This window comes from Polychytrium aggregatum (assembly GCF_025602895.1).
Source record: "Polychytrium aggregatum strain JEL109 chromosome Unknown BJ171scaffold_18, whole genome shotgun sequence".
Taxonomy (NCBI): domain Eukaryota; kingdom Fungi; phylum Chytridiomycota; class Chytridiomycetes; order Polychytriales; genus Polychytrium; species Polychytrium aggregatum.
Genome location: NW_026516220.1, coordinates 189,067 through 205,455, shown reverse-complemented (window position 1 = coordinate 205,455; position 16,389 = coordinate 189,067). Strand labels below are relative to the sequence as shown.

The 16,389-nt window shown below is 58.6% G+C and overlaps 4 protein-coding genes across 4 annotated transcripts; 3 read left to right on the top strand and 1 right to left on the bottom strand.

Annotated features, from left to right (window-relative positions):
• Positions 1–140: 140 nt before the first annotated feature.
• BJ171DRAFT_98091 (Nup133 N terminal like-domain-containing protein) lies at positions 141–7,441 on the top strand. The gene is made up of 19 exons (XM_053116017.1): positions 141–401; positions 536–564; positions 701–823; positions 1,020–1,190; positions 1,399–1,634; positions 1,852–1,951; positions 2,074–2,147; positions 2,289–2,487; positions 2,762–3,989; positions 4,177–4,384; positions 4,537–4,714; positions 4,853–5,017; positions 5,200–5,318; positions 5,462–5,619; positions 5,793–6,021; positions 6,209–6,329; positions 6,491–6,589; positions 6,706–6,860; positions 7,053–7,441. Exons 1-19 carry the CDS (start codon positions 271–273, stop codon positions 7,275–7,277), a joined length of 3,948 nt encoding a protein of 1,315 aa, XP_052966653.1. The 5' UTR covers positions 141–270; the 3' UTR covers positions 7,278–7,441.
• Positions 7,442–7,545: 104 nt separating this feature from the next.
• On the top strand, positions 7,546–11,935 carry BJ171DRAFT_442242 (uncharacterized protein). Its single transcript, XM_053108089.1, has 14 exons — positions 7,546–8,414; positions 8,615–8,660; positions 8,853–8,928; positions 9,226–9,375; positions 9,473–9,557; positions 9,730–9,801; positions 9,911–9,986; positions 10,078–10,152; positions 10,278–10,388; positions 10,483–10,647; positions 10,722–10,798; positions 10,987–11,050; positions 11,215–11,301; positions 11,402–11,935. Exons 1-14 carry the CDS (start codon positions 7,720–7,722, stop codon positions 11,576–11,578), a joined length of 1,956 nt encoding a protein of 651 aa, XP_052966652.1. The 5' UTR covers positions 7,546–7,719; the 3' UTR covers positions 11,579–11,935.
• BJ171DRAFT_504709 (isocitrate lyase) lies at positions 11,936–14,351 on the top strand. Its single transcript, XM_053110962.1, is given in 6 exon segments — positions 11,936–12,151; positions 12,276–12,520; positions 12,640–13,659; positions 13,781–13,940; positions 14,058–14,282; positions 14,294–14,351. The coding sequence occupies 5 exon segments, from the start codon at positions 12,031–12,033 to the stop codon at positions 14,138–14,140; spliced, it is 1,629 nt and encodes a 542-aa protein (XP_052966651.1). The 5' UTR covers positions 11,936–12,030; the 3' UTR covers positions 14,141–14,282; positions 14,294–14,351.
• On the bottom strand, positions 14,352–16,355 carry BJ171DRAFT_504708 (Vta1 like-domain-containing protein). The gene is made up of 5 exons (XM_053110961.1): positions 16,095–16,355; positions 15,891–15,985; positions 15,619–15,746; positions 15,388–15,463; positions 14,352–15,293 (listed from the first exon to the last, which is right to left on the bottom strand). The coding sequence occupies exons 1-5, from the start codon at positions 16,192–16,194 to the stop codon at positions 14,553–14,555; spliced, it is 1,140 nt and encodes a 379-aa protein (XP_052966650.1). The 5' UTR covers positions 16,195–16,355; the 3' UTR covers positions 14,352–14,552.
• Positions 16,356–16,389: the final 34 nt, after the last annotated feature.

Sequence of the window (16,389 nt, the reverse complement as noted above, 5' to 3'; positions counted from 1 at the left end):
GGCCGCACCGCCACCGCCGCTAGGGCTACCGTCCCCCAGGGCTGCCCGCCCCGCCCCGCCTCCCCTCCCCGCCATCCCGCGCCTCGGCCCTCGAGGGTTGTCGCCGGCCCTCGCTCTCGCTTTTTTTCTTCTTGCCCTGGGATTGATCTGGCATCCGTCCGTGCCGGTCCTGCGTTCGCGCCGATCGCTCAAGCCGCTGCATCCACACCCCTGTGCTGGCTGCCCTCTGCCGTGCCCAAACCCCGCGCATACCGCCGATCGTATCTCTGAATGCAGATGCTGGCCGGACAGTACCGCCCGCAGCTCGTCCAGAGCACCTCCACGCTCTCGGATGCCGAGCCCATCGTTCGCGACGTCTCGGATGCGATCCTCCACTTTGAGGAAAAGCTTCGGCAGGACAGGTACTCAGTCCTGCTTGATCCCTCGGCTCCTCTCTCTTTTCGCCGACTCTAGCGACTCGAACATGTCGCCGCACCCGATAATGACCGCCACACCCGCATCCTCCCGTCTCCCATCCCCTGCACATGTCCACCAGATTCGAGGATCTGTATGAACAGCTCAAGAGTGAGTCTCGAGATCGCACCAGCACGGTCGGCAAGGTCCGACCCAGATCCAGCGATTCGTTGCCACAAACGCATCGAATCATATCCCTGACTCGCCGCGAATCGCCCATCGCTAATGCCTCGCTGCCGTCCCGCAGAGAGCCCGCCGGCCGAAGACCGGGCCAAGACCGGCTATGGCCTCGAAAAAAAAATCTCATTCAAGCTGCTGGAGAAGGAAGTCTCGTATCCTCTACCCAAGATTCTCTACGATGAATACGATGGTATGCTGCCTCTTTCACCGGCAGTCAGACGTGTATCTTCCCCCGGGATTACCAATCGCTGGTCGTCGAGCCATATAGACGAGCCGCACAGACGAGCCGCACTACATAGCAACGCAGCGTCAAACGAAACAGAGCCAAATGCATCAGAGACGCTCGGCTAACCGCATTCATCCGCCACGGCCTGGTGGCATCTCAGGCCTCAAGTACCGCAGCTTCATGGGGCTCTTTCCCGAACTCCGGAGGGCGTGGATGACCATCGACACCAAGCTCTACATCTGGAACTACGAAGACGAGAGCGAAATCTACGTTCTGGGCGAGGAGCAGGATCAGATCATCACCAGCGTGTGTTTGGCCAAGCCTGTCGCTGGTAAGCCTTGCGCCCGTTGCCGTCACCCGCTATCTGTCTGTCTTGGAATCTCCTGGCGGCCGCCGGCTTTGCCACCGACAACATCTCCGCCAGCTGCGGCCGCACAGTCCCCCTCGGCCCGGCATCCACCACCAGCAATCGAACAACCGTCGCAGCAGCAATGTTCTCGGCATGGAGTCGGCAGCTAACCGGCCCGATCCCTGCACAGGCGTCTTTGTCGAGCAAATCGAGTATCTCATCGTGGTTGCGACCCCGATCGAAATCACCCTGTACGGTGTCGCCTACAGCGATGCCAGCAAGGGCCTCAGCGGTGGCCTGAGCATCTATCCGACCCAGATGAGTGCCCCCTCGGACAGCGTCACGATGACGGCGCTGACCGCAACTCGACACGGCCGAATATTCGCCTGCGGTGCCAACGGCTGTCTTTACGAGCTCCAATACCAGGTGCATATAGCCGAATCGGCCCCAGCCGGCCCGATTCTCGATCCCCTCCCCTCTCGATCCAGCTGCGAGAGCACTTGCTTCGCTCTGCTTGCTACAAACATGATCCAGCGGATCGATCGCAATTGCCCTGCCAGCAGCAGCGCCGGCAAGGGCTGTCGTATCGCCACACATAGCCAGGCTGCTAAAACGATCGTGCCGTTGTTGCCTGTGTCTCTAGGCTGAAGAGGGCTGGTTCACCCGCAAGTTTCGGAAACTGAACCACTCCAAGTCGACGCTCTCCTTCTTTGTGCCAACGCTGTTTGGCTATCAGTCAGATGGTAGGTCTCGTGGGCCCGCTCTGATCTCCAAGCTCTGATCCGTGCGCTCGTGCCTTCTTCCGGGCCTTCCGGACCAAACACTGCGACCATTACCTAACAACTGAGTGTGTCTCTTGCGCCAGATCCGATCGAAAAAATCGCATGCGATGACTCGCGCAATCTGATCTACACCCTCACGAGCTCGTCGCAGATTGAGGTGGGTCCACCGGCACCGATTCCACAGCAGAGATGCGTTCTTTCTTCCCATCAGGCATATGTGCTCTTATGCCTGCCCGATAGACGGTGCGCCGTTGGTCAATTCCCTGTCCAGCGATACTGACCGCACACGCCTTTGCAGGTTTCCTATCTCGGCGACAACGGACTTGCGGCCCCCAAGCGATACAAGTGCTCGAATATCTATCTCTCTGCTCAGCGCCTGCTGGACAAATACCCCAATTCATCATCGCTGGACCAGCAGTCGTTCAAGATCTTTTCAATCCACCCGCTCTCGTCCTCGGAGTCGAAAACAATCCACCTGCTCGCTGTGACAACCACCGGTACGGCGGCAACTCTCTTGGCTTTGGATCGCATTGGCTTCACAATTGTGCTTCCGAAACGCTCCTAGCGACAAATAGCGGCTGGCTCTGCTGTGGCACATTTGCATTGGGATCGCAAGCTGTCATGCGAGAGAGCGGCCGCATTTGCCTTGTACTCGTTGTGTGATGGTTGTTGGCAGACCAGTTTGCGTCGGTCGATCAGCACGAGTATTTCGCACGACCCATAGCTGCATCCTGACCATCGACTGTTCTCCCTGGCACACCAACCCTCCAGGCGTCCGGCTCTACTTTACCACCCGTTCCGATGTCAATTCCTTCGCGGACATCTCCAAGTACAGCGGTCCCACCGAGCTTCGGCTGTTGGCCGTGCGCCCTCCTCCCACGCCTCTTCCGACTTCGCCCATCCCGTTGTCGCACTACCACGTCTCGACGTACTCCAACGGCGTCTTTGTGGCTGCCGAGACCAGCAGCGGCAACGATGGAAGCGCCGATGTGATCACCACCGTCTGTCCCGATCCAGGCGTGGTCACACGGAGCAACCGACGGAACTGGAGCGAGCAGTTCAAGACCACCAATGTCAGCTCCAGGATCTGGGCAATCCATGAGCTGCCCAGTCGGTTCTTCGAGTACACCATCAAGGCCAAGGAGGGAGCCGGCATGGATTCTCAGGGCAGCGTGGCTGATTTCCAGCTGCGCCCGACCGAGGATGCAGGCTTGCTCTTGAACGAGTTTGCGACACAAATGGCCTACCCACAACGCAAGTACCTGGTCTTGACGAACGAGGGCGTGTCGATCTACGTCAAGCTTCGGCCGATCGACATCCTGCAGCGCCTGCTCATGGAGACCATGGGCCCGCACAACATTCATGAGCTGCTGACGGCTCTCTTTACCGACTGTGGGCATGAGCAAGCCGCGGCCATGTGTCTTGCCATTGCCTGCTCCCACCCGTGCGTCATGGATGGCCTGCGAACGGCCTCGCGACATTCGAACGTGACCGCCGCCGCCGCCCACTTGTATGCCGACCTCAAGACACCCCACCCGGCCGGACCCGAGCCCAACCAATCTATGCGGGTGGATCCAAACCGCCTTGGCACTGTCGTGCCGCGCCACGGCAGCTCCACGCCTCGCTCCGATCGCTACAACGGCCTGGCTCTCTACGTTGCGCGTCTCCTCAAGCCCATCTGGGAAGAAAAGATCTTCAAGAAGCGCCCGAGCGCCGTGCCCAGCAACATCGCGTATTCATCCAACGTCTCGGTCGCAGATCTGTCGACGGTCCAGCGCAACCTCCAGAGCCTCCATCGGTTCTTGGCCGAGTACCCAGGACTGATGCCCAACCGGGACCAGTCCACGCTCATCCAGAACGATCTGCTGGGTGCCAACGAGGCTCTCATGGCCGAGCGCGAGATGATGCTCTCGATGTCAAAGTTTGTGAAGCTGTGTATCGAAGGAACGACTCTGATCTTGCTCCTGAACGACCACAATCTCGAGAACGTGATGAAGACGTATGTGTGCTCCGATCGTCACAGCACCACCGAGACACCGTGCATTTTGTACAGCATGCGAGTTCCTTGCGATTCATTTGATAGTTGGGGGTGCATGAGTGTCGAGCACCATCGGGATGGGGCGGAATGCATGCTGGATTCCCCACCCTGCTGGATAACTAATGCGAATGCTGCTTGTGTCCGCCAGCGTCAGCAAGGACGAGAAGCAGAGCCTTGGAAACCTGACCTACCAGGGGCTGATATCGGGCGTCAATGGACTCACCGTGATCAAGCACGCCATCCGCGGGCTCATCAACTACCAGATCGACCAGCAGACCGACATTGAAATCATCTGCAGCACGCTCCTGGAAACCTGCCCGAGCTTTTACAACGTCAACGACTTTATTCTCAACAAGGTGCGACCTTCTCCCCACGTCTCCGCTCCACGCATGCATACGTCCTGTATCTTCTGACTCTCGGCCTTCATAACCAGTCGCTGGCATCCGCGTATATCCTCTACTGACGGTTTCTCCTGTTTCCTGTCCTCTCGTGGGCGTCACCGCTACAGGCTGCCGACAAAATCCAGAGCGTCTCCAAAGGCCAGGCGAGCCACACGATCTCCAGGAACGAGAGCCTGCACCTTCTCGGCGAGTCTCTGAAGCTGCTGTCCAGCGTCGTCGACAAGATCCCCGATTCCGACCTCGACAGCGTCTGCGATATGTACATCAAGCTGCGCTACTACACGGGTACGTACTGCGTGGCAGCCGGCGATGGGTATCGGCATTGGTGGCTGGAAGCATCAGAGGAATCTGTCTCGCATCCTTTGCTCTGCCGCAGAACTCAGCACTAACTTTGCTGGCCAACAATGGAATCGGTTGTCGCAGGTGCCATCGAGCTGTGGTTCCAGTACATCCAGCGTAACTTCCCAGTATTGCTGGATGGCAACCTGGACCAGCGCCTCCATGTCTATGGCAAGATCACGCACATCATCCAGTCGGCCTTTGACGAATTCGACAATGATATGAACGTCGATATTGAGGACAGTTCTGGTGCGTTGAGTGCAAAAGTGGCAATGGCTCGGTGGTATTTCAGAGGCGGAGCAGTGGGATGCGGGACGAAAGTGGACCGATTATGCCACCGAGGTCTCTTGAGCTTGCGGTGCCATTTCTGCGGACGGGCTTGGTTCGCTTATCGGATGTGCCCATCTGTTTTTCACCGCGATGCTCCGCAGACCCCGAAAACCGCATCAACAGCACCCTGGAGGTCGCCCTCGCCACACAAGACAACTCGTTCCATGACTACCTCTACGACTGGTTCTTCAGAACAGGACGACACGAGTATTTGCTGCAGGTGAGGCTTGTGTGGCGGCTTGCGATATTCACGCAGAGTCGCAGTGTCTTTGTCGCAGCAGCTTCCCTCAGAATCGATATTGCAACCAGTCTGACCATCATCGGATGCATGCCTTTCCCGTTCCCTCCCGCCCCCGCCTCCAGATCAAGACGCAGCAACTTGAGCGCTATCTGCGTCGCGGTGCCACCGTCAGTGGCCCTGAAGGAACTGTTAAAGCCGATCTGCTTTGGAAGTACTATGTCCGCACCGAACAGCATGCCAAGGCCGCCAAGATTCTCGAGCTGATGGCCGAAACTGATCGGTTAGTGAAACAGCATGGGCACACAAATCCTCGTGCGATGACGCTGCTGCCTCGCGCAACTGTGGAGCTGACCTCACTCCTTGGGCCAATTTCTCTCTCTTTTTTTGTCGGGCACGCCTTGCCCTCCACTACAACCACCACACCTCCGTCGCTGCCACGAATCGCCGATGCAGCAACTTCAACCCCCAGCTCGATCTGGCCAAGCGCATCGAGTACCTGTCCCGTGCCCTAGGCTGTGCCAAGAGCTCGGGCAACTCGGAGATGATCTTCAAGCTGGAGGAAAAGTTTGAGGTCGCCGAGGTCCAGATGGAACTGTTCTCGGCGATCCAGGGCATGGGAGGCTTTGCCGAGCGCCACGAGGCTCTGCAGCTCCTGAACGATCGGCTGCTGGACTGCCAGGAGGTGCGTAGACCCGCTCGGCCTGACCGGCGTGGCATCGAGCTGATCTTGCTACCACGGAGTCCCCAGACCCGGCTGTGCCTCTGTCAACAAGAGTCTGGACGGCCTGGGCGATGTCAAGCGCGGCTGCGATGCAAGCAGGATTGGCCCTAACCTCCCCCCCCCGCAACCAACACCGTGCTACTTGCAGATGTATGACGATTACGCCACTCCTCTGGAGCTGTATGATCTGCGACTGCTCATCTTGAACGCCGCCGGCCACAAGGACCTCGAAGTTGTCTGCGATATTTGGCGAGCGATCATCATTAAGCGTGAGTAGCCACATGCATTCAGGCCGCTTCTGCTGGTGCCTTCTTCAGCGATTGGATTGACGTGGCTTTGGCGTTGGCTTTCCTGCTTTTGAGGCAGGCTATTCGAGCTGACTCTGGCCGATTAACATGCTCTGCATTTGTGTGGAATCGGATTGTGATAGTGCGCCAAGAGAACGGTGGCAACTGGCAAGGTGCCATCCTGTCCAAGGTCGCCGACCTGGGCAGCCGACTCTACCCCAACGAGAACGTATTCCCGCTCCGTACGTTTCAATGTGGTGTTGTGGCCGCTGTTGGCATCGCTTTTGAGCATCCAAGGTGTAATGTGTCTATAGCTTTCGCCAGCGAGCGACTGACGCACATGCCGTCTCTTGCGCAGGATTCCTTTGCAATCTCCTGGAGACGCTCGCGATCCCCCAGGATATCAACGATCCAGACTCGGTCGACCCCGGTTGGGTGATTGAGATGATGCTGGCCGCGCAGGTGTCCCACGAGACCCTGTTCCAAACCCTCGATAGCATCTTCGTCCTCAGGGTATGTGTTTTCTCTTCGTGGGCCGCTCAACCAGGTTGGCAATATCGAGATGAGGACAGCTGCAAGTGCAAGTGTGTTGCATTGCCTCACGCGCACCCTATCGCTGTTCTAACTGCTCGCTCCTTCATCACATCACACTGCCCTCCTGCTCGTCGATCACCTTCCCGTTTCCATGGCCCTGGGTCGACACAGGCGGATCCCTGGACTGATCCCACGGCCCAGACCGTTCTCATCCGCGACATTGGGTACCTGTTGACGAAGTGGCTCGACCGCATCGCTGCCGGCGACAGCAAGGATCAGTTCCCAGCCAAGTCGGTGGACGAAGCGATTGCTGTGTATTTAATGAATGTAGCCGATGTCGAGGTTGTGGCGAGCCTGCGACTGATCCAGGAGCGGATCCGCGCAAACTATGCCTGAGCTCCTTCGGCCTTGGACTTGCGCCGAGCCCTCATTCTGATGCTTGATGCTCCCCGACAAGCTCTCAGCGACATTCGAATAGTCTCCCCTTGCCCCCTCCATGTCCCCTCCCCTCCCCTCCCACCAATGCGAAATACAGCTCTTGAACGCTCCAGCGCTAAACATTGCAACTGTGGAGTGGGATTCGGCAGGGGTCGTCCGGCTTGAGGACCGGCTGGCCCCCTCCCAGAAGCGCTCTGTTCTCTCGCACGTTTGGGCGAGGTCGGATCCTGATCGAAGTTGCTGGCTCGCGCGGCTCTGTCGTGGCGCTGTCCTTCGTTCCCAACCATCGCCGCGCGACCTGCGGTTTCTGCCCATCCGCTTGCGCCGTCTGCTTGCCCTCATCCGCCCGAGCCGCAGAGAACGCAAAAGCATCGCCGTCAGAACACATCCCGGACCACGCATGAGCAGCCAGAGCCAGCTGCGGCCCGGCCCAGCCGACACAAGCGGGCTCCGATCGCACAACCCCCGCAAACGAACCATCTCCATGGCCGATCTGTCCGAGCCGCAAACACCTACCAAGCGAAGCCATGCACCTTCATCAAGCCGAGGCAGGCTCGAGGCAATCATCACCGGCCTCATCGAGACTCCCATCAAACTCTGCAGGACAGCGACACATATTGCCATGGGCTCGCTTGGATCGATCATCAGCCCATACTTCCCGCCGGCCATCGTCGCCACGAGAAAGCCTGCTCCCCGACAAGCAACGAAGAGCCAGAATGTGCAGCCAGCAGACACTGCTGCAGCCGCTGCGTCCTCATTGCCTCAGTCTCCGTCGCCGTCGCCGTCGCCGTCGCCGTCGCCAATCTTGATAAGCGACTCGGACTCGGACGAGCCCGTCGTCGTCGAGTCAAGCCCCTCTATCCAGCCCGAGGATGTCATCGTCATCTCAGACGACGACGATAGCCTTGGCGAAAGCAGCCATTCGACAATCGTCGGACACTACCCTGTCGACCATGGTCTTCGGGAACGAACCAGCTCTTTGCAGTCACGGCCGACCGAGGATGTCGACCAGAATGTGTTTCTTTCCGGCCGCTCCACTCGCCAATCCTCACCGACACCACGGCCTCAAACTCCAGCATCCCAAACAAGCTCGGCGTGAGTTGTCTCCGATCTACTCCTGCTTTTCTTTTTCTTTTTCTCTGGCGGATGGCTCAGCCCTCTCCATGAGGCATGAGTGACAGGTGGTAGCAGCTGTGAGGCTCCGGACTCGCCTCAGTCCGTGCTTCGATATGCATTCTCTCCTATACTCAATTGCTGACGCTGGCCTGGCTTTGCTCGCTGCTGTTCATCCTCAGGTCGCTGTCGTTGTCCACGCCTCGCAAGACCGCTGCTCGAACGATGGTGAGTGAGTGAGCGAACGAGCGAACGAGCGGGCATGCGTCAAACGAGCAGCATACCCCCAGACTCTTTCCCGGGCGGCGCTTCCTTGCTCCTTCAGACTCGATCTCGGCGATCGCAAATGCGTTCCATCTGGAACCCTCCAATAATCCACCATCCTCGATCTGATCTCCCCAAACATCATCCACCCCACAGCTAAGCAAATCCCGCGAAGCCAAGTTTGAGGCTCGAACACACCAGCGAATCGACACCGGTCTCCGACGGTCATCTCGTAAGTGTGCGAATAGGCATGCATCGCCCCGTTTCAATGTGCAGAGGAGTGCCGTCCCCCCCCCTTTATTCTCGCTCCGCTGATTCTCTCATGGCCCGAGTGGGTGAGACGCTGTTCGCCTGCGAGCCGCTCTTGTCCATGCTTGTCTCCTCCCTCGGCCTCAGCTTTATAACGTCCGATCCAGCGTGCTGTGAAATTTATCTTACCAGCTTTGCTATTTGAATCTTCATGCTTCCTTGGGCCATGTCGTTTCCTTCGCCATCCTCTATGCCGTTGTCGCCTCGATTATCTGCCAAGAACCGTCAGGGCCGAGCGGCGTTACTGATCCAATATCTACGTTTAAATCCCTTGGCTACTATATCAAATGCCTCGGCGGCACCTTCCTTGTAGTTCCTGGAAGCATGACCACCCTTGGGCTCTACCGACTTGCCATGTCCGACAAACAGAGTGAGTGTCGCCCATCCTCGCTGTTCGCAACGACATGGAACGAGCCAATAGAGTCGCATGTGTGGGTTCCTGACTATGCGCTCTTTGTTCGCCTCAGGCCTGTTTGAATATCAACTACGACGGCTGAGGCAAAGCGGGCCGGAGGCTCTGGGTTTGGATGGAGCCGAATCCGCAGACACAGGGTGAGTCGGGGCCGAGGCTTCGCATGGGCAATATTGGTCTATTCGACTGGCTGTCGTCGCCCTCGAAGCGCCTCCGCGCTGCTGCCCTTGAACACGAACGATGCAGAAGGACTTTGCTGCATCGATGGATACTAAACGGTCCTTGTCGACCATATACTCCGGCCCAAAACAGATCCATACGGCCCAAGGAACCGCAGAACCTCAGACAGTATCTCGAGCAATCGCGCCAGGAGCTGGAGGAGAGGTATATGCCATCCATGCAGCCATAGCTACAGCTACTGCTCTTAGAGATGCAAGTCCTGGCGCAAGCACGAGCCTTTCATGCTAACTCACAAATGCCCGACACACCGCAGCAACAAAATTGCCCTCGGCATCAGGACGCCGGCTTTGGATAGTCTGCTACGTGACGATCGCGACATCGAAGAGCAGGTACAGTGTCGCAGGCGGGGGGCCACAAGGGCTCAGCGAAAAGCAGCCGCCAACAGAGGCCACATCCTGACGATACCATGGTCACATCTAGATCAGCGCCTTGCGACTCGAGTCGCTGTGCGAGCAGGATGTCATCAAGCCGCTGACTGCCGAGCAATCCAACATGGTATGTTGCCAGAGCGGGGCTGTTCACGATGCTCGATCCAAGTGATTCCTGCCGCGAAGAGCGTCGCGTGATGATGATGGTGATGGATCCCATATACTTACACGAAGACTGTCCCGACGCCTTAGGTCCAGGACGCCCTCCGCCGAGGCAACCAGGTGGTTGTGGAAGCGTTCAAGATACCCGTGAAAGCCAGCGATCTGAAGACCCTGAGCGATCGCGCGTGGCTTAACGACGAGGTGGGCCTCCACCGTGCCGCCAACGAGATATGCAGCCCATTACTTGAACTAAGCCGCGCTCACGCATCACCGACCACTATCTCGCCCTCGCCAGGTGATCAACTTTTATGGAGAACTGATCATGGACCGATCAAAGACATGCGCGGGCTATCCAAAGGTTCACTGGTTCAGCACCTTCTTTCTGAAGACGCTGCAAGATATGGGCTACTACAAGGGCGTTCGTCGGTGGACCAAGAAGGCAAGAGGACCGATCGCTGCGGTTGTCTGGGCTTATGTCGGTCTGGTACAGGTTCTGCAGATCGTACTGACGGTGTATTGTTCCGGACCCGATAGATCGATCTGTTCACGTACGACTACGTGATCGTCCCGGTCCATGTTGGGAACTCGCACTGGTGTTGCTCGGTGATCAAGTAAGTCACGTCAGCAGGGGCGATATACACTCGAATGTCAAGCATGGATACCCGAGCGCCATGAGCGAGCAAACTGCCAGCACTACAGAGTGATGGCGAGGGCAGCATGGCGATCGATTGGCGGCGCACTCCAGCAGATGGTCGGTCGGCCAACAATGTCTGAATGCTATCCATGATGTATCCGGCAGCTTCAAGAAGAAGCAGATCGAGTACTACGACTCACTCGGAGGAACCAATGCCTCGGCCATGAAGGTAAGGGCCAGCACACCACCGGGAGAAAGTAGAGTCCGGCCGACCACGGCGCGGCATCGGACTCTAAGGCCGATGCCATACGCTCGCACCGACTGCCCCGATCGAGACAACGGCGCCAGATGCGCTTGTCTGAGTGACTCTCTGATGCGTCTGCTCTGCACCAGCTGCTGAGAAGCTACCTCCAGGAGGAGTCGATGGAGAAGAAGAAAACACCCTTCGATCTCACCGACTGGGTCAACCACACCCCCAGGGTATGTTTCGCATGGCCAGGACAAGCCTCCCCGCGCTCGGCGCTGCCGGGATGATGTTTGTTGCGTGTACTGACGCAACCCCGCGGGCTCGACCTCACAGGACATACCGCATCAGGAGAACGGATACGACTGCGGGGTTTTCACATGCATGTTTGCCGAGTACACCTCGCGGGAGAAAGCCTTTACGTTTAGCCAGGGCGACATGCCCGTCGTCCGGCGGCGGATCATGTACGAGATCCTCACAAAGACACTGCTGACGACCGGCGCCTCGGGCTGAAGCCGGCAGCGCCTGGTGTCGCGGCCGGGACGACACAGCCATGTGGGAGCAGGCCGGCACAGACACATGCGCTTGTCGCCAGCAGGGTGTGGCGCGGCAAGGACACGGCCTGCTGAGCAGCCACACCCTGGCTGCTGCCCGGCCGCACTCTGGCTGCCGTGTGGCCGCAGGATGGCTGTCTCCCGCCGCCACGTGAATTGACCGTGCGCAGCCCTTGTCTGACTCAGCTTATCGGAAGGCAACTCCGACCCGATGACCCAGCGGCGACCCAGCGCTGACCTGGCCTTCCATGTGACGGGCGCTGAATAAACCTGGCGACAGCGACTATATAGCCCGCTGCCCCTGCAGTCTCGGCCTGTCGCTGCGACAGCTGCACCCCCAAGCATACCTGAAGCCCCCCCAGCACACCACCGAGCACACCGTCATCGAGTCTTCTCCAGCCCTCTCCAGCCATGTCCAACGACTTTCTTCGTCAAGAGCAGCAGTACTTTGACCAGGAGGTCGCCCAGATGACGCAGTGGTGGTCCTCGCCGCGGTTTGCGCAAGTCAAGCGGCCCTACACGGCCGAAGAGGGTACGTTTTCGCCAGCGTTTCCATCTGTGCATTGCTCGCTCGGCCTTGGATCGCGATCGCTCGAAACTCGTGTTCTTGCCTCTGCCGCAAGTCGTGCTGACTCGTGTCGCTCTGTCGCTCGCAGTCGTCGCAAAGAGAGGCACTCTGCACCAGTCTTATGCCTCCAACGACCAGGCCAAGAAGCTCTGGTCGGTCTTGATGAAGCACAAGGCCAACCGAACCGCCTCGCACACCTTTGGTGCCCTCGATACCGTCCAGGTCACCCAGATGGCAAAATACCTCGAGACCGTGTATGTCTCTGGCTGGCAGTGCTCGTCTACTGCCTCCACCAGCAACGAGCCCGGCCCGGATCTCGCTGACTACCCGATGGTGAGATTCGTGTCGTCTGCACATCCATTCGCGGCCCTCTTCACCTGCGTGTGCTCGTTCTGCGCGTGCCCATTCTCGGCTGCTTGCTCATATCCGCTGTTGTTCCCGGTCCGTTGCAGGACACTGTCCCCAACAAGGTCGAGCAGTTGTTCATGGCCCAGAACTTCCATGACCGCCGACAGCGCGAGGACCGCTTCACCCGCAGCCCACAGGAGCGTGCCAAGCTCAAGTATGTCGACTATCTGCGCCCCATCATCGCCGACGGCGACACTGGCCACGGCGGCATCACTGCCACCATGAAGCTCGCCAAGATGATGGTGGAGCGCGGCGCTGCCGGTATGCATCTGGAAGACCAGGCTCCCGGAACCAAAAAGTGCGGCCACATGGCCGGCAAAGTGCTCGTGCCTGTCCAGGAGCACATCAACCGCCTGGTGGCCGTCCGCCTCCAGTACGACATCATGGGCGTCGAGAACATCATCGTCGCCCGTACCGACGCCGAGGCCGCCACCCTCATCACCTCGAACATCGATCGCCGCGACCATCCCTTCATCATTGGAGCCACCAATGCCCGTCTGCCTTCCCTCGCTGCCGCCATGGACGAGGCCGAGAGGCGCGGGGTGCGCGGCGATGAGCTGCAGAAGGTCGAAGACAAGTGGGTCCAGGACGCCGGCCTGATGACCTATGGCGAGGCCGTTGTTCACGCCATTCGCACCTCTAGCCACCCTCGCAAGGACGGCCTGGTTGCCGAGTGGAACCAAAAGTACCGCAAGCTGTCCCAGACCGAGGCGCACGCCCTCGCCGTCTCTCTTGGCTTTGACCCCTACTGGAATGCCGAGCATGCCCGTGTCCGCGAGGGCTACTACCGCTACCAAGCCTCGACCCAGTGCTGCGTGATGCGCGCCGTCGCCTATGCCCCATATGCCGACCTGCTCTGGATGGAGACCAAGTCGCCCATTTTCGCCCAGGCCAAGGAGTTTGCTGCGGGCGTATTTGCCGAACGACCCAACACCATGCTTGCCTACAACCTGTCGCCCTCCTTCAACTGGGACTCTGCTGGCATGTCGGACCAGCAGATCCGCAGCTTCATTGCCGACCTCGGCTCCCTCGGATTTGTCTGGCAGTTCATTACGCTTGCAGGAGTAAGTATGCTTGAAACCGTCCCGATGCGGCTGGTTTCTGGGATGAAACTCGTCTGTGTGCGTCAACCGCCTCTTGCCAAGACATTCGTGCTGATTCTCCCATTTACTTTCTACACTGCAGTTCCACTCGGATGCCCTGATCGTCGACACATTTGCTCGGGAGTACGCCAGAAACGGCATGCTCGCCTATGTACAGATGATCCAGCGCCAGGAGCGCGAGAACGGAGTCGAGACCCTCGCCCACCAGAAATGGTCCGGTGCCGAGTATGCCGACAGTCTCAGTAAGTTATCGGCCGGATGCACCACAGCTCAGTGCTTATGTGAAACCCACTCCGCAAACCGGTGATGCCTTGTTGCTGACTCGTTGCTGACTCTCCCGTTTCTGGTGTCGCCTACAGTCAAGACCGTCCAAGGCGGTGTGGTTTCGACTGCGGCAATGGGCAAGGGCGTCACAGAAGAGCAGTTCGGAAGCAAGCTGTAGTTGCGCTCGCTCAGCTTGCTGCATCGCCGGCGCTGGGTCTAAGCTGAGCAGCACTTTGTACTCGTGCGTGACACTTGTCTCAGTTCCATTCGTCCCAGTCCTTTGTGTTTTCGGTACCATGAAACCGCCATGAATTTGCCATGAATTTGCCATGAATTTGCCATGCTTACCCTCCCTGACACTCTGGCTGAGAAAGAAATGCTCCGAACGTGTGCTTCGTTCTTCAGAATATATTGAGTTTTGCTTCGAACACCGTTATCGCCGCCGGCACCGCTGCGGCTCTCCGTCCCAAAAATCTGCATGGGCACACGTATATTCACGAACCAGGCCAGAGCAGACACACACTCTCTCTGGGATCCAGGAGTGTCTCATTTCGCTTGTGAGGGATGCATTAGGTCCGTGCTCGTGCGCTTTACTTTCTCATCGGTCGGAGGATGGCCAGGGCCTTCTCAAGGTTCTCGATGGCAGTGTTGATATCCTCGTACTGCAGCGCGCTGATGGCGTACTTTGACAGTTTCTGGGCGTTTGAAATGGCCTTGTAGTCGACCTCGAAGGCGCTCGACAGGCTGGAGTGCCTCGCGGGACTTGCGACGGCAGCAACAGGCTGGGGCGCCGAAGCAACGGGGTAGGCGGAGGGAAGAGGGCTGGGTGTGTGGCCCAGCGGATTGCCTGAGGGGATGCTCGGGAAGACCGATGCTGGAGGAGGGGCGCTCGGCGTATAGCTGAAGGACTGCGGTGCGGGTGCTGCTGGGAAGCCTCCGTGAGCAAAGGGAGACCCATGGCCGACAGCGTCGTTCGAATGCAGATTCAACCCCGAGAGACTCGGCGGAGACGGAGCTGATGGGGGAGTGATGCTGGACAAAGGTGCCGAATCGAACGGGGCAGCATCGCTGCGGGGCTGGAAGGCTGGTGTGGGGTTGATGGGCACGGAGCCCGTCAAGGCAGCGGGAAACGATGCTGCCGGCGAGGTGACAACCGCAGGAGGACCACCGCCGAATCCAAATGGATCGCTAGAGCTGCTTGCATCGGCCGGGGCCGTGGGCTGGTCGGCAGGGTCGCCACCAGGTGGCCCCGGTGTTGGCTGACGGCCTTCCTTGAGGGCCTTGGTGATATCGGCGGCCTTGAACTTTGAATACTTGATCTTTTCCGTGACCTGGAGAGAGCATAGCCGGATAGGTTCAGGCGACACCATCCCATGATGCCACTCCCGGTAGTCTGCCCCTCATCCTCTGTGTCCTCCAACTTACATCCTCGTCAATCTCGCCAAACACTTTGAGGACATCGAAGAACAGCGACGCAGCCAGGAAAGTCTTGGCGGTTTTCCTGTGAGTGAAGGGAGCCGCAGACGCAAATGAGACGACAATACACCGCTCCGCCGGGTTGCTGCACCAGCGAGCCACACACCTCCCATGCTTGAGTCGAAGCGGAGACGCATGCAGCAACCGAGACACCAGGTCCGTCGCGAACGAAGATCGTACTTGGATGCTCGTCCGGCACGGTCTTCGTCGTCGGCCTTCTTGAAGATCTTGAGGGCAAACGATTCAACGTGCGCATAGCCGACAGTGTCGTTGGTCAGCGCTTCGTTTCCGGCCATATCCTTCTTATCCTGTGGTGGCATGAGGCAGCGACAGGAACAGGGTTGAGCAAGATGATACCGGTATACGCCACGAAAGCGTACGCTCGGAGGCCTCGCAGACCTCAATCGCGAAAGATCTCCGGGGATATTGCCGAGCGAATATGGGCGACTCACCCGCTCGAGCGAGTCCAGGAGGTTTATCAGAAACACTTGGCTGTCCTTGTTCTTGGAGCCGGCTTGGACGGCAAGTTTGGCGGCATAATAGGCGCCTGCGAAAGCGAGTTGGATTCGTGAGGAGTGGCAGTGGCAAGACGAAGGGATCGGGTCGTCAAAATGTATACACGGAGAGGGTTGCTGCATCGAGCGCGGCCGACATACAGTAGTACGATACGATGGGGTCGATGGCCTTGAGCTCGAGCGAGCGCTGCAGGTACGGCCCTACGAACTTGACGTCGTCGGGGACGTCGACGGAAGACATGATGGCGATGCAGAGGATGTGCGAGGGCGCTAGGAACCAGCAATTAGATCGCAGCGACGAGTGATGGCGATGGCAATGGCAACGGTGGTGATGGCCAGAGGTCTCGAGATGAGGCGAGAAATGGCATTGCAAGTCCGGAAGAGCCAGCGGGCCTTTGGACCGGACGGGGTTGGCCGATTGGACCGCCAAGGCCCG